Source organism: Nicotiana tabacum, chromosome 20, assembly GCF_000715075.1.
Source record: "Nicotiana tabacum cultivar K326 chromosome 20, ASM71507v2, whole genome shotgun sequence".
NCBI lineage: Eukaryota > Viridiplantae > Streptophyta > Magnoliopsida > Solanales > Solanaceae > Nicotiana > Nicotiana tabacum.
The window spans coordinates 50,133,907-50,154,860 of NC_134099.1; the positions used below are offsets into that span (position 1 = coordinate 50,133,907).

The 20,954-nt window shown below is 38.0% G+C and overlaps 1 protein-coding gene and 1 pseudogene across 18 annotated transcripts; one reads left to right on the forward strand and one right to left on the reverse strand.

Annotated features, from left to right (window-relative positions):
- The first annotated feature begins 6,234 nt into the window (after nt 1-6,234).
- Nucleotides 6,235-14,687, forward strand: LOC107795985 (putative late blight resistance protein homolog R1A-3). Of its 18 annotated transcripts, XM_075241369.1 has the most exons (7): nt 6,235-6,417; nt 6,985-7,069; nt 7,150-7,246; nt 7,368-7,420; nt 7,791-12,155; nt 12,244-13,412; nt 13,784-14,687. In XM_075241369.1, the coding sequence occupies exons 5-6, from the start codon at nt 9,916-9,918 to the stop codon at nt 13,400-13,402; spliced, it is 3,399 nt and encodes a 1,132-aa protein (XP_075097470.1). In that variant the 5' UTR covers nt 6,235-6,417; nt 6,985-7,069; nt 7,150-7,246; nt 7,368-7,420; nt 7,791-9,915; the 3' UTR covers nt 13,403-13,412; nt 13,784-14,687. The 18 variants fall into 18 exon arrangements, with proteins under 18 accessions (XP_075097470.1, XP_075097469.1, XP_075097473.1 ...); XM_075241368.1 differs by having other exon boundaries at nt 12,244-14,687; XM_075241372.1 differs by having other exon boundaries at nt 6,249-6,417; nt 7,368-12,155; nt 13,999-14,687.
- Nucleotides 14,688-15,951: 1,264 nt separating this feature from the next.
- LOC107795984 (receptor-like protein kinase HERK 1) lies at nt 15,952-19,251 on the reverse strand (annotated as a pseudogene).
- Nucleotides 19,252-20,954: the final 1,703 nt, after the last annotated feature.

The following is a 20,954-nucleotide window of genomic DNA, read 5'->3' on the forward strand; positions in this document are numbered from 1 at the left end:
GTCGGGAACCACACTAGTGGATCTTGGGGGAGGGGGGTGCCTAACACCTTCCCCTTAAGATAATTTCTAGCCCTTACCCGAACTCTGGTTTTCCAACTCGAACTCTTCTTTAGTGTCCTAATGCACTTTAATCATTAGGTGACGACTCTTCAACCCAAAAAACCCAATTCCCAAGAGGGAACGAGTTGTCCTCCCAAATGTCATGAACCCGATTTCGCTTTTAGTAAAAGGGGGCGCGACAAGCTTGCCTACCTGCACCTACGGGCATGAAACGCAGGCCCTGTTAAATAGGGCGTCAGTACGAAAAATGTACTGAGTATGTAAGGCATGAAAATCTATATGTAAAAGGCATAGATGAAACATGGAATAAAGAAATCCATATGTAAACTTGAATAACTTTGTAAATTCTAAAACATTTGTAATGTTATGCATGTGTATATAAATATCGTGTCATGCATGGGTATAGGTGTACATAACATCATCAAGCCACTGAAGGCATCCCATCATATCATCTCGGCCATTGTGGGCAACATCATCAACACATACCAACTGATCAGGTGGTGGTGCGTATATAACGTTGTAACTTTTTTCCCATATCCCATATATATATATATATATATATATATATATATATATATATATATATATATATACACGCGTATATAACGCCATCTTATCATGGGTCAATGTACATGTATAAATGAATGAAATGCATGAAAAGTATATAATAATCTCAATATTCCTTCCGGATAAACTTTTTCAACTGCGTATTATTCTGAGACCCATGAACAGAAGATATAATAATATGTCACATGGGGAATCAAGAACACATAGACTCGTAGTATTTCTATGAATAGAGTCGTTTAAGAAAACTGTGTATTTACTCGTTTCTTTTGTATAACTTGGATCATGCCAACAAGAAAGAAGGGATGGCGGAGTAGGGAAAACTTCATATAATATTCTTGGCGAAGATTGCACCGTACTCTTTTTTTTTGCGGCAAAATTTGAATGGAATTAAGCTTCTGTTCTTTGAAGTATTTGAACGAATTAAGCTTTTGTTCTTTAAAGTATTTGAACGAATTAAGCTTCTACTTATTTGAAGTATTTGAACGAATTTTAAGCTTCTGCTTGTTGAAGTGTTTGAACGAAATTGAGCTTATGTTCTTGAAATATTCAAACCAAAAAAGGATAGGTTCTTGCTTTAGGATTTTTGGTCATTTTTTGGTTCCTTTTCTCTAAATGAAATGGAATCAGATTGTAAATAAATCTTTTCCTATAAAGTTCTAAGTGTTCTTAGGTAGACACCTAATACTTAGGATGACTAAGAGTCATTTTATATGGTTGGCTAAATGCTGCCACGTTACTTTTCTTGGGGGGTGGGGGGAGGGGTAGACTTATCTCATAATTCATTAATTAACTAGGTAATATCCCGTTATCCGATAATTAACCAATTACCCGTATAATTAAGAATTATCTCAAATTACCTAAAAATATTATTCATTTTTAATATACTTTATACGTCATACTACCATGGTCATATGGTACTTGGCATGGTACTAGTCCATAATTATTGGGTATTATCGCTCGACCCGTATTTTATCCCAAATCGGTCACATTCAACGAAACTCATTTTCTTTAATTCGTGTACCCGTTATCCTTTATGCCACTTACTTATCGCTTGTTATAAATAGCATAAATACGTTAACCACAAGATAATCTCATCCCCGAGTCTACGTCGATTAACTGAAGACAAAACTTTTAACGTACGAAAATGCGAGATGTAACAAATTGGGTGTTCAGGCCATATCTTGACTCATTAGTCATTATCTTCATTGATGACATATTGATCTACTCGTGTAGTAAGGAGGAGAACGAGCAACATTTGAGGTTAGTGCTTCAAACCTTGCGGGAACAGAAGCTATATGCTAAGTTCTCCAAATGCGTGTTCTGGTTAGATTTCATGGTCTTCTTGGGGCATGTTGTATTAGGTGAGGGTATTAAGGTGGATCCTAAGAAGATCGAGGCAGTTCATAGTCGGCCTCGTCTTACCACAACGACCAAGATCAGGAGTTTCTTGGGGTTAACGGGTTATTATCATCTGTTTGAGGAGGGCTTCTCATCTATTCCAGCTCTTTTGACTAGATTGACCTAGAAGGGTGTTCCGGTCAGATAGTCTGATGATTACGAGGCGAGCTTTCGGAAAATTAAGACTGCATTGACTATAGCTTCGGTGTTAATGTTGCCCTCCACATCAGAGATATATATTGTGTATTGTGATACTTTGCGCGTTGTCTTGGGTTGTGTATTGATGTAGGAGGGGCGAGTTATTTCATATATTCACGTCAGCTGAAGCCTCACGAGATGAATTATCTTGTGCACGATTTGAAGTTGGCCGCGATAGTTCATTCCCTCAAGATCTGTGTCTTGCGAGGTTTACACTGATCATCACAGTTTGCAGCATTTGTTTAAGCAGAGGGATCTTAATCTGAGGCAGTGCAGGTGGCTTAAGTTACTGAAGGATTATTATATTACTCCCTCTATTTCAAATTAGATGAGGTAGTTTAACTTGGCACGGAGTTTAAGAAATAAAAGAAGATTTTTGAAACATGTGGTCTTAAAAACTTAAGGGGTAAAAGGTTTATAAGGCCATGATATTTGTATGGTATAAAAGCTTCTCATTAAGGGTAAAATGGGTATAATGAAAAGTTTAAAGTTGAATTATTTCAAAATTTAGAAATGTGTCATTTATTTTGGAATAGACTAAAAAGGAAAGTACATCATTTAATTTGAACAGAGGGAGTACTATCCGCTATCATCCGGGCAAGGCGAACATGGTCGCGGATGCCTTAAGTAGAAAGGCCGAGAGTATGGTTAGTTTGGCATTTATTTCAGCAGAGGAGACGCCATTGGCTTTAGACATCCATTCCTTATCTAATCGACTTGTGAGGTTGGATATTTTGAGCCCAGTCGAGTTCTTGCATGTGTTGTGGCTCAGTCTTCTTTATTCAAGCAGATCAAGTCTTGCTAGTATGATGATCCGCACTTGTTGTTCCTTAGATAGACGGTGCTACGGGGTGATGCCAAGGAGGGTACTATCGGCGATGATGGTGTTTTGTGACTGGAGGGTTGCTTATGTGTTCCTAATGTTGATGGCCTAGGGAGACGATTCTAGAGGAAGCATACAGTTTCATCCAGGTGCTATGAAGATGTATTATGAACTAAAGCAGTATTACTGGTGGCGGCGGATGAAGAAGGACATAGTTCAGTATGTGGTAAGGTGTCTAAATTGCCATCATGTTAAGTAAGAGCACTAGAGACCAGGTGGTTCACTTCAGCAGATGGTTATAACGGAGTGGAAGTAGGAGTGCATCACTATGAATTTTGTAGTTGGGTTGCCGCATACGTTGAGGAAGTTTGATATTGTTTGGGTGATTGTCGATAGACTACCAAGTCTCCACACTTTATTCTGGTGGTGACTACGTACTCTTCAGAGAGGTTGGCCCTGATTTATATTTAAGAGATTGTCCGGTCACATGGTGCGCTTATTTCTATCATTTCAGATAAAGGCCCTCAGTTCACTTCACATTTCTATAGAGCATTTCAGAGTGAGTTGGGTACCAGGGTAGAGCTCAGTACAACCTTTCATCTGCAGACCGATGGGCAGACGGAGTGGACAGTTTATATTCTGGAAGATATGCACAGAGCATGTGTTATTGACTTCGGAGGGTTGGTCGAGTTTGCTTATGATAACAATTATCAGTCCAGCATCGAGATGGCTCCATTTGAGGCTTTATATAGTCGGCGGTGTCGTTCTCCCGTCAATTGGTTTGACCCCGGCGAGGCTAGGTTATATGGTACTGATTTGGTAATGGATGGCTTGGATAAGGTGAAGTTGATTCAGGAGGGACTTCGTATAACACAGTCCGGATAGAAGAGTTACACGGATCAAAAAGTATGTGATTTATCATTTATGGTGGGTGAGAAAGTTCTCTTTAAAGTCTCGCCGATGAAGGGTATCATGAGGTTCTCAGGAATTCTCAGAGATTGGTAGAACTCACTTGGAATTGAAGACAAAAATACTTTTCTTACTTTCCAAGATTTTGCCTTTAATATCAGGATCCTACATGAAGTTTGTTGCGGAGATACTGGCCAAAGACAGGAGAAAATGTGAAGATAACTCTTCCAGATGAAGTGTGTGTCATTCGACAGAAATGACATTGACATGCATTTTCAAAAAATGGCAAAGATACTCTTCGAGATTGGTGGAGACATCAATATAAAGCAAGCCTTTGTCTTTTCCCTTCCAAAATTGTTGGCAAGCCGAACCATAACCATCATTGAAGAAAAGTTTCAGTCTATAACAATCCCGCGAATTGGTTACATCAGGCAAGCTATTTTCATCGCATTGGATGACATTTGTACGAAGCGTTATGCCCTAAAACAAATTATCCAACACAATCCAGCGCTTGACAAAGCATGCCGCAAATCTGATCTAATCACCGGATCAGGATGTTCCTGCCACACATCTAGGCGACGGAGAGAATTCAGGAGGTTCAGATGGCCAAGAATTCCAAACGGGAAATTAAGGTCCAAGAGACGCACAAAATATTTCAGACGTAGAAGGCCAGGAAATTTTGATGAGAGCATGAGTCCGAGGTTTATTGGCCAATTTGAGGTATTGAAGTAGGTTGGGGAGGTTGCTTACGAGCTTGCCTTGTCTCCCAGTCTATCAAGAATTCATCCTATTTTGCATGTGTCTATGCTCCGGAAGTACCATGCCGACAGGTCGCATGTGTTAGATTACAACACAGTTCAGCTATATAAGAGTTTGGGTTATGAGAAGGAGCCAGTTGCCATTGTTGCCAAGCAGGTCCGCTAGTTGAGGTCTAAGAAGATTTCAGCAGTGAAGGTATAATGGAGGGGTCAACTAGTCAAGGAGGAGACTTGGGAGATCGAGGAGGACATGCAAAGAAAATATTCATACTTATTCGGTACTCTAGGTATGATTCTAGACTTGTTCGAGGACGAACGTTTGTTTAAGCGGTGGAGAATGTAACGATCTGACCGGTCGTTTTGCTTTATAGGTCCTTGTTCCCCTATTTAAGACTTCCCATATGTTCTTTTACTATTTTATAACTTTCGGGGATGGTTGGTTTGGTTTTGGAAGGGTTCAGATTGAATTCGGAACACTTAGTTCTATAATATTAGACTAAGGTTGCCAAGTTTGACTTGAGTCAACATTTTTAGTAAACCACCTCGGAATCGGAATTTGAGTCCAATAGGTTCGTATGATGATTTTGGGTTTGGGCTTATGTTCGGATTGAGTTTCGGGTGGACCGGGAGCGTTTCAACGTTTATTATTGAAAGTTGGCATTTTGATGGTTTTAGAATGATAATTCCTTTGAGCTATTTACTGTTACTGTCATCATTATATCTTGTGTTGTCATTGATATTGGTCTCTGACTGTTTTATCTAATCTTGTCATTGTTTTCAGCCCAAGGTTAGATTTGCTACATATTGAGTACATGAGGTCGGTTGTACTCATACTACACTCTGTACTTGGTATGCAGATCCACGTACTCTGGACGTGTTGATTGCTAGAGTTGTGTTGGTACCAATACTTGAGAGACTGCAAGGTAGATGATATTACGTCTGCAGACCTTGAAGTTCTCTTTCGTTTATTTCCTTTGTTAATGTTTTATTGTCCAAACACTTTATTGAGGAATTTGCTTTGTATTTTAATATTTAGTAGCACTCATGTACTCGTTGACACCAGTATTTAGGATGATTATAGCAGTATTGTTGTTGTTCATGAGACATTTCATGAGATTTCCGTTGTTGAGTTTATTAAACCATGTTTTATTCAAATTCGTTGTTATTGTATGGCTATTGGCTTGCCTAGTAAGTAGTATTAGGTGTCGTCGCGGCTCGCGTAGGAGTTGGCTCGTGACAGTGATGGTCGGTGGTAGTTAAGTATGATGGTATTGGGTGGTGCACAGCGGTCGGTGATAATGGTGGGAGATGGTGATGGTTAGTAGTGAATGTTGATGATAGCATCTTAATGAAATTAAATCCTTGTTACAGATCTTAATTATAAAAAATATACTTAATGATTAAAATTTGAATAAAATTCAAAGTTAAAAAATAAAATTAAGAAAACAAATGAGAGCTAAATGGTTAGGACCGAAATGTAGGATAAAATAGACCAATTAGTCAGTCAGCCTTTTGGTCATTGATACTTCCATCTTTTATTGGCTTTCACAGACAATTAGATAAGAGATTAGGTAAGCTTCTTATCTATTGAAAGAATAAAAAGAGAGAAGAAAGAGAGCAAATTGCTTTGTTAGCTGCAGGACACTGGTTTCCGTTTCTAGGGATTTGAGGACTTCCATCACTGTACAAGTTAAATTTCTATCGGTACGAAAGTAAGCTGTAGTAGCAACAGATTTTATTGTTCAGTTTTCTGCAGTAATGGCATTGCACTGTACCTAGTACTGCGATAGTGTATGAATTTTGATCAAACCACAAGTAGATGTTGACTTTGTTCTTTCAATGCTAGGAAAGAGAAAAGTATTGAGTTATTATTATCCTGCAATATTCTCCTTTAGCTGATTAGCATCTTTGGTTCATAGCAACTAGTAAATGGGTCTCATAAATTTAGAAGAAAATAACGATGTTCAACTCTTCTACTTGTTTTTTTCCTAGCAAAAAACGTTTGAAAACAAATAATGAAAGATCAGATGAAAGGAAATAAATTATTTCATTATTTCATTTCAGCCGCCCATCTGTCGTCCATTACAGGAAAAACAGGAAAAAGATGAATTAATATGGTCATTGTTTATTAGTACTACTAACTTTTGTTCTTTCACATGAAAAGAAGTTCAATCAGAAATGAACAAAGAACATTATTAAATGAGGTAGGAAAATACCAATTAATCAGTCTAGCTACCTTTTAATCATTGCTTATATCTCTCACATTGAAAGGAATGCAATCGTTGAGACCATTCAATCCTTGAGAAACTAGGCTAAAGACTAAACTGATCAACTTTCTTCATCACTCCTCCAAACGGTGTGTTCTGATTCTCCTTCTTATAACATTTGCAAAATACATTCTTAGCTTACTTAATTCTTATGCTTTGTTAGTTGCAGGAATAGCTGGTTGGCGTTTGAGGACTTCGTTCACTGTATTAAGGTGTTTGCCGTTGGAGTTTGTTTGAAGTTAGATTTCAACCAATACGAAACTAAGGTGTCCCTCTTTTGTTTTTGTTCGTCTTATTAGTTCTTTTTCATATGTATAGTGATGTTAAAGACTCAAACACCACAATGAAACATCAAATTTTGAACTGAAAAGCTGTTCAAATCAACAGGTTCAGTGATGATAGAATTCAACATCAAACCTAGCAGCATACATGTTTGCAAAGTACGACTAGAGTCTTGAAATTTTGTAAACGCTTTCACATGGTTGAAAATCCAAACCGTACAGTATTTCAAAGTTATAGAAAGAGTTCACGGCTGTGACAACACACTTCTTTGACCATATTTTAGATTCTAATGGAAGTTTCATCCCTCATTAGCTCTTTGGAAATTGGAAAACAGATAACTGTGAAGCTATCCATCTTTGTTTGGTGTATGGTTGCAACATTTAGGTCATTGATGCACTTGTAAAGAATAAGATTGGCGAAACTAGAAATACTGGACTATTCGATGGTTAGGGGGTAATGGAATCAGTAAAATGCCTGAAATATGTTTGAGTCAAGCGCTGATTTAAGATAATAATTTATCACTTGCAGGATTTATTAACTATTAGAGGAAACTGAAAAGGTGGAAAGGAGATGGCCGAGGAGTGTCGCAATGTGATAGGTGCCATAAACCTTGTGAAGGGCCAGCATTTAGGTAGACCGACCATTAATCAATTGGACGATGCTACAAAGCACCTAACGCATGTAGCTGTATTTCTCACGAATCTGGAGAAGTGCTACCCTGGGAATGGGATATCTGGACAACTTAGGTCCCTATTTCTAGAAGCTCGTGATGGCTTTTCTGAGATGTGTTCTCGTTTTCCCCGTTTCAACCTTACCAATAAAATGGGGAACATTGCTGAGAAATTCAAAGCTTCAAAGGCATCAAGATCAACTAGCCAAATGATTTCCGAGGTGCTGACAATAATTGAACATGAGACTATTGCTAAGCGAATCAGAGCTTCAAAGCCATCAAGATCATCTAGTCGAATCACTATGGAGATGGTGGGGTTTGTTGAATCTTTGCTTGGTTCTGTTCATCGCGCTCTGTTCTTTATTAGTGTAGGGCCTGCAGCGTCTTTGCTTGACAAGAAGCTCCGACATCTACGAGTCTTCTTCACATTAATTGCAAAGCGGTGCATTGAGCATGAGAGTATGAAGGATCTCTTCACCCATGTTGAGGATGTAGCTTACACTGCAGCATACCTATGTTTCTTGGGGTCGAACTGCAATATGGATGGTGAGTTCTCTAAATTGCTGGAAAGGGTAAGTCGTCCCTTTAGCCCGAATTGAGGCAGATTTATCAGAGTGCCTTGATAGGGTTAAAGTCATCAAGCTCTGAGACTACTACAATATTGAATGCCAAATATATGCTGGATTTTGTTAGTGCTTTCCGGGAGGATCTAAGACTTAGATGTGATGGTCGAATTAGGTGGCCCCAAAGGGGACTTTCTTACCTTTCTCGATTTTTCAGGGACATAGAATCTTATCCCCTTCCATGTGAAGAAGTGATTTCTCTTCGATTAAATATGGAAGCTCTGGCCATTGGGGCAGCAAATGCTATCTACTCCTCCTATGATGAGGAAATGCACAACACTACTGAAATAGACGATGTGCTTTTTCATTTGCAACTGAAGTTTAATTATGTCAAGGTGGAAGTCGATCTGATTCAGCTACTAACCCGTCAAGTCGCCATCACAATAGGTCCTATGAAATCTCTGATTGACTATGTTTGGAGTGAGCTGATATTCTTTAGAAATTATTTCATGAATGGATTAAAGCAGTGTAAAGAGAAGACTAAGATAACTGTTATTTTGACCTCTATTCAATCTGCGATTAGCCAAGCATGGTCAGTCTGTGATTCTCTTTGTCATGACTTGGAGCAAGAAAACTTTTTTTCTTATGATACGCATCAAGAAGACTCTTTTTCTTATGATACGCATCACGAAGACTCTTTTTCTAATGATACGGAGCAAGAAGACTTGGTCAGAGAAATGATTAATTGCTTGCATTTTCAGTTGCTTCTTAAATTCAAGTTTATTAAGGCAGCGATTAGACAGATGTATCCCAGCATTTCTGCATCATCAACATTAGACCATCCCACAATAAGTCTGCTGAACTTTCTTCCTATGAACTTTGAGGTCATTGATTCCTATTTCAGCATGCTAAAATCCTCCAATACATCATCTTCACATAGGCCCATGATGGATGAGGTTTCATGAATATATTCTCGAAAATCTGCTACTGAAGGATGAAACCAATTTGACGTTTACTATTGCAGATGAGGTCAAAAGGTTTTATGGTGGGTTATTGCTCCTGGTAACATATCTTATTGAACCTCTAGTTCCTCAAATTGAACGTAGGAAGCAAAATAATCTCTCGACGGGATTTGGAACCATCGCAATTGAGGCGCAATCTGCTATGTGTTTATCTTATGAGGATATTATGAATAGCAACAACTGTAGGGAGGTCAATCTTGTTCTTCAATTTTTGACTGTGGCTTTCTGGCTTATCAAATCTGAGGGAAGCTTGATGGATATACTAAAGTACAAAGCCACTTTGGAATATCAAGTTCTGGATCTGATTGAGGGTGCTCGTGAAGAGCTTATTTTCATTAGATCTATTCTCATGGATCTTCTCAGGCCACACAGAACTTAACAGATTGGATGATATCTTAATGCATGCTGAAGTGACTGTGAAAAGGTTAGCAATACTCAGTGATTCTTGTTATGAAATTTTCCAGGACGGAAGCAGCACTGACATAATGAGGCTTTGGTTATCTGATGCTCTACGAGAGATTGAGTCTATCAAGGTAGAGTTCAGAAAAGTATGCTTGCAAGTTCTGGATGTATCACCTTTGACCATGACAGATGGAGAAGGCCTTATTAATTTCTTATTAAACCACCAGGACAAGGTGCCGAACAATGATGCTGCTTCTTTTAACGAAAGTTTCATGGATGGAAGCAGCAGTGAGAATATGGAACTTTCATCATCTAATTTTCTAGGGGAGATTGAATCTGTCAAGGTAGAGGAGGTAAAAAATGCATGCAATCAAGTTGTGGATGCATCACCCTATGAGATGCATAAGACAGATGGAGAAGGCTTTATCAATCTTCTGTTAACCCAACAGGACAAGGTGCTGGACTATGATACTGGTTCAATCTCTTTTCTGCATAATCAAATCTCCGTAGTTAAAGACAAACTATTGGACATGGGATCTTTACTTGTAGATATTGTACAGTACCGCAATATGCATCTTGAACTCAAAGATCTTGCTAAACGCGTTCAAGATAAAAACTACATTTGTTTCTTCTCCATCAAGGGGTATATTCCTGCTTGGTATTACACATTATATCTCTCTGATGTCAAGCAGTTGCTTAAGTTTGTTGAGGCAGAGGTAAAGACGGTTTGTCTGAAAGTTCCAGATTCTTCAAGTTATAGCTTCCCCAAGACAAATGGACTAGGATTTCTCAATTGCTTTTTGGGCAAATTGGAGGAGCTTTCATGTTCTAAGCTTGATTTGGCTGTTGACTTAAATCATCAGATTGGATCAGTCAAGGAGGGCTTACTGTATCTAACATCATTGATTGATCATTTTTCAGAACACTATGATGAGCATGATGAAGTTTATGGTCTTATAACAAGTGTTACTGTAATGGCATACAAGGCCGAGTATGTCATTGACTCGTGCTTGTCCTATTCTTATCCACTCTGGTACAAAGTTCTTTGGATTTCTGAAGTTGTTGAGAATATTAAGATTGTAAATAAAGTTGTTGGGGAGACTTGTGAAAGAAAGAAGATTGAAGTGACAGCGCATGAAGTTGCAAAAACCTCCACTAATCTTGCACCGTCATTTTCGGATAATACTCGAAGAACAAACAAAGAAATGGAGGGTTTCCAGGATACAATGGACGAATTAAAGGAGCAGCTACTTGGAGGATCACCTCAACTAGATGTCATCTCAATCGTTGGCATGCCAGGATTGGGCAAGACTACAATTGCAAAGAAGATTTACAATGATCCAACAGTCACCTCTCACTTTGATGCCCATGCTCAATGTCTTGTGACTCAAATATATTCATGGAGGGAGTTGTTGCTGACCATCTTGAATGATGTTCTTGAGCCTGCTGATCTCAATGTAAAAGAAGATGGTGAATTAGCTGATGAGCTACGCCGATTTTTGTTGACTAAGAGATTCTTGATTCTCATTGATGATGTGTGGGACAACAAAGTGTGGGACAATTTACATCTGTGCTTCAGAGATGTTCGGAGTGGGAGTAGAATTATTCTAACAACCCGGTTGAGTGACATTGCCAATTATGTTAAATGTGAAAGTGATCCCCATCATCTTCATTTGTTCAGAGATGATGAGAGTTGGACATTGTTACAGAAAGAGGTATTTCAAGGGGAGACCTGTCCACCGGAACTTGCAGATGTGGGATCTCGGATAGCAAGGCGTTGTAGAGGGTTGCCTCTCTCAGTGGTGTTAGTAGCTGGTGTTCTGAAACAGAAAAAGAAGAAACTAGATTTGTGGAAAGTAGTAGAAGAAAGTCTAGGTTCCCAGAGCATTGGCAGCTTAGAAGAGAGCATGTCTATAATTGGATTCAGTTACAAGAATTTACCACACTATCTTAAGCCTTGTTTTCTCTATTTTGGAGGATTTTTGCAGGGCAAGGATATTCATGTCTCAAAATTGACTCGGTTGTGGGAAGCCGAAGGGTTTGTACAAGCAAACAAGGAAAAAGGACAGGAAGATGCCGCACAAGGTTTCTTGGAAGATCTTATTCGTAGAAATCTAGTAATGGGCATGGAGAAGAGACCCAATGCCAAGGTAAAAACGTGCCGCATTCATGATTTGTTGCATAAATTCTGCGTGGAAAAGGCCAAACAAGAGAATTTCCTTCTCCAGATCAATAGGTAAAAATAACTATACTAATATAATCGTATTATGTTTTAATGTTTATCCCAACTCTAATTTTCATGTGTTTTCTTTTATTTGGCTCAGTGGAGAGGATGTGTTCCATGAACAGCTGAAGGAATACCGATTGTTCATTCACTCTTACCAAGATGAAATTGATTTGTGGCGGCCATCTCGCTCAAATATCCGCTCTTTACTATTCAATGCAATTGATCTGGATAACTTGTTATGGCCGTGTGATATCTCCTTCATCTTTGACAGTTTCAAACTTGTTAAAGTGTTGGATTTAGAATCTTTCAACATTGGTGGTACTTTTCCCAGTGAAATACAATATCTAATTCAGATGAGGTACTTCGCTGCTCAAACTGATGCAAATTCAATTCCTTCATCTATAGCTAAGCTTGGGAATCTTGAGACTTTTGTGGTTAGAGGATTGGGAGGCGAGATGATTTTACCTTGTTCACTTCTAAAGATGGTGAAATTGAGGCATATACATGTAAACCATCGGGTTTCATTTGGTTTGCATGAGAACATGGATGAATCCCTTTCTCACTCTCAATTAGCTATGTTGGAAACCTTTTCTACTCCACGGCTCTCTTATGGTGAAGATGCAGAGAAGATTTTGAGGAAGATGCCAAAACTGAGAAAGTTGAGTTGCATATTTTCGGGGACATTTGGTTATTCAAGGAAAGTGATGGGTAGGTGCGTTCGTTTTCCCAGATTAGAGTTTCTAAGCCACCTTGAGTCCCTCAAGCTGGTTTCCAACAGCTATCCAGCTAAACTTCCTCACAAGTTCAATTTCCCCTCGCAACTAAGGGAATTGACATTGTCCAAGTTTCGTTTACCTTGGAACCAAATTTCGACCATTGCAGAACTGCCCAACTTGGTGATTCTTAAGTTATCTCTCAGAGCTTTTGAAGGGGATCACTGGGAAGTGAAAGATTCAGACTTCCCTGAACTCAAATATTTAAAACTGGATAACCTCAAAGTTGCACAATGGTCTGTCTCTTATGATGCTTTTCCTAAGCTTGAACATTTGGTTTTAACGAAATGTAAGCATCTTGAGAAAATCCCTTCTCATTTTGATGATGCTGTATCTCTAAAAAGCATTGAGGTAAACTGGTGCAACTGGTCTGTTGCCAATTCAGCCCAAGAAATTCAAACAACACAACGTGAAGATATGGCAAATGATTCATTCACAGTTACCATACAGCCTCCAGATTGGGCTAAAAGATCATCTCCTTGACTCATATCTGGTATGTTCTTGCCGTTTCATCTGAGTACGTTTACACTTATTCATTTTTCTTTTACGCCAGAACATATTTGTTTTGCTAGTATTATGCTTAGTACTAGTATTACTTAATACATGTATCAAATAATTAAGAAATCGAACTCATAACTTCTGATGCAATCTTAACTTTTTCTTGGGCTTATTTGAGATCAAAAGTAGATCTATGGTTCCTGTAACTTTTAATTCACGTTTTGATTCAATTGCCCTGGCACAGTTGTCAAAATGATAATATGTTATCCCTAGCCTAACTTATTATGTTTCCTTTTAAGTGAAAGCGATGTCTATGTTTCTATGAAGTGTTTTTGAAATTTTTGCTATAAAACTGATGAATGGCAGGCTTTGGTTTTTGTCAGCTCAACTCTTGTGTTAACTGCAAGTATGTTTAGGGGACAGTTATATCTTATTCAGACCACAAGTGGCTGAAGGAGAAGCTTAAGTAGTTGAACACATGCACTAGAAGTCGTATTTAGAATTACTGTGGTTCTAGAAAAGAGTTCTGCAGAAATTTTATGCTTTTTCAGAAATCTTAAGTTTCTAGTTTGAAACAGCAGAATGGGAGCAGAAATTTTTGCTCTATGAAACAGGGATGGCAGCATTTTCAAAATGGGAGAGTTTGATCCAAATCTTATGTTGTACGACTACCACACTATCAATGTAAAAAAATGAGATTCTAAGAGTGGTACATGTCAGATTTCTGTGGACACAAGAGGTTCCAAGATTAAGACCATCCATGTCCAAGGCATTGCAGATGCTAGTAAAGAAAGTAGGAAGAGTTACCTGTACCAACTAATCCTCCCTTTATAAATGAGAAAACGGCGGAGAAGGTGATTCAGCTTCAATTTTCCACGATTTCTCACAGTTCTTCTAGACGATGCTTCAGTGGCCTCAAACTGAGACGTAACATAAATCTGTGATAGAGTGAATCTGTGCATCTCAAGTATCTTCTTGCCTCTTGTTCCTCTTTGCACACTCTGGAAGCAGATGTTTCGTTTGCAACAAGTTGCTTTTATCATTGTAATAGTGAAGTGTTTGACAAATCCTTGGGCAGTTTATTGTTGTTACATAAGTAGATGGACATTACCAGGAGAGAAATCAGAGAGAGTAGACTGCACAATTAGAAGATATACAGAGTGCTATTTTTGAAGAATGAAGGTGTTGATTTTTGCTCATTCTGAATCATCTCTGTATAATCTTCTTCTGTAATTGTTGATTCTGGTTTATCCATTAGTCATTTCACTGAGCTTTTTCCTATTTTGATTCATGAAGATTCTTGGAAGTATCTGCTTTTGGCTTGAAAATTACACCAAATCTTTACTAGAACCCCGAAGTTCACTAAAATCCGTTACTGCTTCTCATTCAGTTTTGGATGTTCTATCAAAGAATAAAAAGAAACAAGTGTGGCAAATCAGTTATCACCTAAGCTATTGACCATTTGGTGTTCTGATTCTAATTATGCCATCTTGGTTTAAGAATGAAGCTGCTGTTGTTGTTGCGAGATACATAGGCTTGGGCAATCATAATCCAACTCCACATATGTCTTAATCTAACAACTATATTTTAGTTTCCCAAACAGATACAGAATTCCATGCCAGAAGGAGATGACAGCTCATTGAGTCTGAAGATTGACTAGTGTTCCAAAGCCTAATTGATTTTTTGCATAAACAAAGCACACCACAGGAAATAATGGAGTGTTCTCTGTAGCCTTTTATTAAGAAAAGCTTCAGTGAAAAAGAGAAGCTGATAAACCTGTTAACACCAGCCAACTCGTAATCATGTATGACATCTAGAAGCTACCTGCTCGAGATGCTGTAACTTTTCACGAGTTTCTCCTTGATCATATGCGTCCACCTCTTGTCCATCGTAGAATTGAAGTACCTTCTCAGTCAATTAGGTGCTAAAGTACATGTGCTCGCCCTTCATATTTGGCTTCTATTTTAGTGTTCCTTTATGTGGTATTTCTTTCATATTGATGAAGAAGAAGAATCAAAATGTTGCAGGTTTGTAGGATGACTGGAGTGCTGACAGTTGCTAAAAACAAATTCCCATATTAATGGATCCTTGACAAACAAACAAACGTCCAAAAGGATGCAGCTTCACTGTCTCAAACCTATAACTTGTTAGGAGTAACATTTCATGAGAATGGGAAATTATATTTGCACCATTAATACTGTGTAATTGAAAGAGAAAGTATCAAAATAAATTAACCATATTACCGAACTAACTCTGCCATCCCTATTGCCAATTAATGGGAAAAAAGGGAACCAAAGAGGCTTTGATGTTACATTTTACTTTATTTCCCAGCCAGCAATTCTGCAGTATCTCAAACATATAAAACATCCAGAGAAATGTGAGGGCCCATCATCTCAGAAGAGGTATGCAATGCCAACTTCCTTTTGCCTGTTTACAAGAAGAAAATGGATTACCATGCTTTGGTTGCGACATCATGAGGGAACGTTAAAGAATTATGTTATCAGGTCGTCCCGAAGGCTGCAAATTGTTCCATGTTTTTAAAAGACTTTTCAGTGACATAGTATTAATGGAATGACTTCATATGTATGAAGGAATTCTTAGAAACCATATACAACATGTGAAACAACCGGACACACCCAATAAAATGAAAAGAGGATCTACAGAAACTCGCAGACTAAACTGTTATGAAAACAAAAAAATCAATCTTCATATGATACATGAATAGAAGTGGAATTAACAAACACCTAAGGACAGTATGTACCATTTTCACTTAGTTATCTACCGTAGGACTTGACCAATTGCGAGAAAACCCTACTCATCATCAGAAAGATCATCCGAATTTGATGAGATCATCCAGATATTAGAAGCAGAAGCACTGGCATCAATATGACTGAAATCATTGACTTGCGGAGAGAGCTCGCCAATCCGGATGGTACTGTTTTCTTCAGGATTATCATGAATGGTAGCCTCTTGGAGATGAAGTGCATACTCCAGACTCCACAGCACATCACCCATGGATGGCCTATCTTCACCAAACTCAGCTAAGCATTTCTCTGCTGTTTCTCCAAACTTCCTCAGGGAATCTGGTCTTATTTTGCCCGCAAGTTTGGGATCTATGATTTGTTCCAGTTGTCCTTTCTTCTGCCACTTCATTGCCCATTCAGTTAAGTTGACCATCTCCCTCGGAAGAGATGGAGCTATGACAGTCCTAGCACAAAGAACTTCTATAAACAACACCAAAAGAATAAACATCAGATTTTTCTGTCAGCTGTTGCCTTCTAAAATATTCAGGATCAAGGTAGCCAAAAGTGCCTTTCACGACTGTGCTAGTATGGGTTTGATCAAGCTCAAGCCGTGTCTTGGATAGTCCAAAATCAGTAACTTTTGCCACTAAATTCTCATCAAGCAATATGTTTGCGGACTTGACATCACGATGTATAGCTGCATTGGCATAGCCAGTATGAAGGTAGTGCAGACCTCTGGCTGCCCCGATGCATATCTCCAGCCTCTGCTCCCAACCCGTACTGGGTAGATCTGACCCATACAAATGACTCTTGAGGGTCCCATTCTCCATGTACTCAAAAACTAGAATCATCTCGTCGTTTTCATCACAATATCCAATCAATGAAACCAGATGTGGATGGCAGAACCGAGAGAGCATCACAATTTCTGTTTGGAACTCTACAAGACCTTGTTGGGATGCAGAATTAAGCCTTTTCAGGGCCACCTTTGTGCCATCACACAAAACACCCCTGTAAACATTTCCAAAGCCACCTTTTCCAATGACCAAACTCTCATCAAAGTCGTTAGTTGCTTCCTGCAAAGCTGCAAAAGGAACTCGATAATTTTCAATAGGAATGAGATGACTCCAGGTTGAAGCAGCACTTATGGACGTTGTCCCCTTTGAATGCTTGCTTCCCATGGTATGTGTGGACTATGGAGTGCCACCATTAATAGATAAAGGAATCCATGTCTTTGACTGGGCAAGCTACTCCTGTTTTCTTCTTCTATGAATGCAAATAAGTTGCCAACCATCGCAAAGCAATTGGTACACCTACCCTCATACCCAGGGCGGATGCAAATATATGTGTAAATAACATGCAAAAAAGAAAATACAGTACAACTAGAATAAAATGACACCGCTTGTCATCACCCTCCCCTTGGCCTGCGGGTGAAGACCGTCTATCCTCTTAGAGAGGTCGAGTGTTCGATCCTTGGTGTATGACGTGTTTTAACTTTTTGAGCCTTTTGTTTAACTGCATAAAAGAGATGTCAGCGAGGCTTGAAATGCTGACCTCATAGCAAGAGTTAAACAACTAAAACAATGGACCAAGAGCCCCTTTCGTCCGCAAAACTAATATTTGAAAAAAAAAATCAAACTGGGTTAACTTTGAAAAACCAAATCATTCTCCTCTTCAACTTTGCAGTTTTTGGGACCAAGTGTGCTACTTCCTGCCATTTCCATCGTGAGATTTTTTTTTCCTTCTTACTAGTTGGAATGTTTTGAAGACATCCATTGTTCTCTATTAGAGTGGGTTAGAGTCCGACATTGGGTGGGGAATGGACTGGTTGTCTCATTATATAGACTTGGGCAATCCTCCCCTATGAGCTAGCTTCTGGGCCTGAGTTAGGCTCAAGGGCCATATCTATATCAGACCCAAGTCCGTCCCTAGACCCCCATGTTATATTGTCCATGTTCTAGTTGGCAGGTATGGGTGTGCGAGGGATGGAGTGGGTTAGAGTCCCACATTAGTTGGGGAATGAACTGGTTGTCTTCTTATATGGACTTAGGCAATCATTTACTCGTGAACAGCTTTTGAGTTGAACTATGCCCAAAGGCCATATTTTCACATTTTCCTTTGTGGGTTGAACTATATGAAAATTATTTAAGATTTTTCTAAGTTGATATCTTAATTAGTCATTCAACTTAAATATCAACGGAGAGATATTTTTCTAAAGCATCTTCCAAGCTTCCGAATCCAGGTTCAACCTCTCAAAATTCATCCTAACATGGAAGAAGATCAATGAGTTGGAACAATTTCGACAAAGCAAAGGAGTTGACTCAAATTACTAAAAAGCTGAATTTGGGAAAAGATTAGCAATTCGAAAATATCATCCTAATGACCATGATGCAATAAAGAGAGCATATCTTCAAAATGTCATTTTCTACCGCGCAATCACAATATTTTTCAAAGAAAATTGTATGGTCAATTGCCTGGCTTTATTCCTCGATGATTTTGTTGGAGTATAGAGCAACAAGTGATTTGTTCACTTGTCACTTCCTTAAATGTCGAATACTGCTTAGAGAAAAATCTCACGCCACTGCTCACACCCACAATAACTCCGATATTTTTCTTTGCGCTTGAGCTAGGATTAGTAAGAACAGAAGCTACCTGTAAGGCTGCCCCAAGAATTATTCAACTTTCAGAAGTTCCAGTCCATTTAGAAAGGCGTCAAGATTAGCACTCCTTGGAGATGGGCCAAGACTAATGTTAAGCCTATTACTTTTAGAGGGTAGAGCAACATAAATATTATTGTAACAAGCAAAATCGAAAAATCAGAAGTAACATTGAACTCATGATCGGAAGGTTTCAAAGTTCAAAACAGAGATTATAAATAAATTAATAAAAATTAACCCTAAGAAGATGGTTGCAACTATAATTGAAGCTTTGAGATGAAAACGCAAATACGTAAACAAAATAGATGCTTGAGTAAGTGGATTTTACCAGAACAGTCGAGATTGGAGAAGACGAAAGAGTGCGAAGTGTTACTGTGATTGCGTCTCTCTCTCTCTCTCTATAAGAGATCTATGCTCTTTACTTATTAATTCTTACATATTTATACATTTGGAAAAAATCAACTTCGAACTTGTTAATTTTACTTTTATATTCATATATAATTATAGCATATTTAAGATCAAAATTTTAAAAATATTTCTTTCTTTCTTGAACTTCCTATTAATTCAATTTATGCCAAAGAAACAAATTATAACAAAAAGTGTACTCCCTATATGTCTGTAGTTTTTAAAAATAGCCGTCTCAAATTAATTATCATTTTAGAAGTTCAAAATTAAATTAATTATTTTTTCCTATTTTACCCTTAATATTAATTATTCTTGAATATTACAAACATCTCAATTATTAATAAATATTAAATAAAGAGAGATTATATCTTAATACATAAATAAGGGTAAAACAATTAAAAATCTCTCTTATTTAATATTTTCTTAAGGGACGTGTAAAAGAGAAACACAACAGATAATTTGAGATAGCGGGATTAATAACAAATAGAAACCAACAAACAAATAATGATATTAGGAAAAGGTGAAAGGAGTTTTTACCTTCCTATATACTATATGAAACCTTATTACCCTCCCTACTAAAGTTTCAATTTAATTATATGAACATATATAATTTACCAATTATATACATTTTAGGACTTAAATGAGATATCAATTAACTCCTTTAATCTCGCTAATGTACATAACCCACTCCCCCCCCCCCACCCACGTTTCTCTGTCCACAACCCCTCACGATTCTGAAAATCTCCCTACAGTAACGCTTTCTTCTATTTCTGTTCAAAAATCTTTTACAATTTCTCTCTCAAATTTTCTGATTTCTCTCTCAAAATCCATACAAAATCGGTATTGCTTCAAATTTTCCTTTCCTTACGATGAAGAAGAAAGGAACTCCGAAGAAAAGCTCTAAAAAAGCTACTGATAATGATATTCCTACTTTTGATTTGAGTGCTTTCTCACAGGATTCACCCAAAAAAATGGTGAAATCCAGACATGCAACACTAGAGAGAAAGTCCAAGTTTTCTCTTCGTGAAGCTAGGGCAGAGGCGTGAACAAAACTCAAGCATGATAGGGATGTTGTTGAAGCTTCGACATTTGTTAAATCAATAAAACGGAAAGGCAAATAAATTGCTCATGTTGATGATTTTGTCGAAGAAGAAGTTATTCCGAAACCTGCAAAAAAATCAATGTTTCCCCTACTAGCAAACCTTCAAAAAGTAAAAAGGTTCAAAAATCTCCTAAAAACATACCCCAACAGTCACTAGAGAGGGTAAAATTGTAGTGCTTATAATTTTTGTTTTTATTTTTGTTTAAAAGATTGTTTTCATTCTCATCCTTATACCTATTTTTTGTTGTTATGTAATTGTAAAATTTTTGTCTACATTGTGTATATATCTTATTGTTTATCATTTTTTCTACATATTGTCACACCTTCTTTTTCACCTACACCCGCAAGGGTGTAAAGGAGTTTTTCCGTTTAAAGGACAATCAGAACGGGATTTAATTATTAAATATTCAGAGTCGCCACTTGAGAGATTAATGGTGTCCCAGGTCACCGGTTGTATCCCGAACCGAGGAAACATATGACTCTGTTAACAGTCTGCGAACCAAAAATCCGAGTAAGGAATTCTATTAACTTGGGAGAAGGTGTTAGGCATTCCCGAGTTCCGTGATTTTAGCACGGTCGCTTAACTGTTGCATTTGATTTTATCTGATTTTAATACCTGCTAGCTTAGGTTC

Coding starts and splice junctions, on each gene's coding strand:
- LOC107795985 (XM_075241368.1), top strand. CDS start 9,916: ATGCATGCTGAAGTGACTGTGAAAAGGTTAGCAATACTCAGTGATTCT. Junction 12,156..12,243: donor TTCCTTCTCCAGATCAATAG/GTAAAAATAACT, acceptor TATTTGGCTCAG/TGGAGAGGATGTGTTCCATG.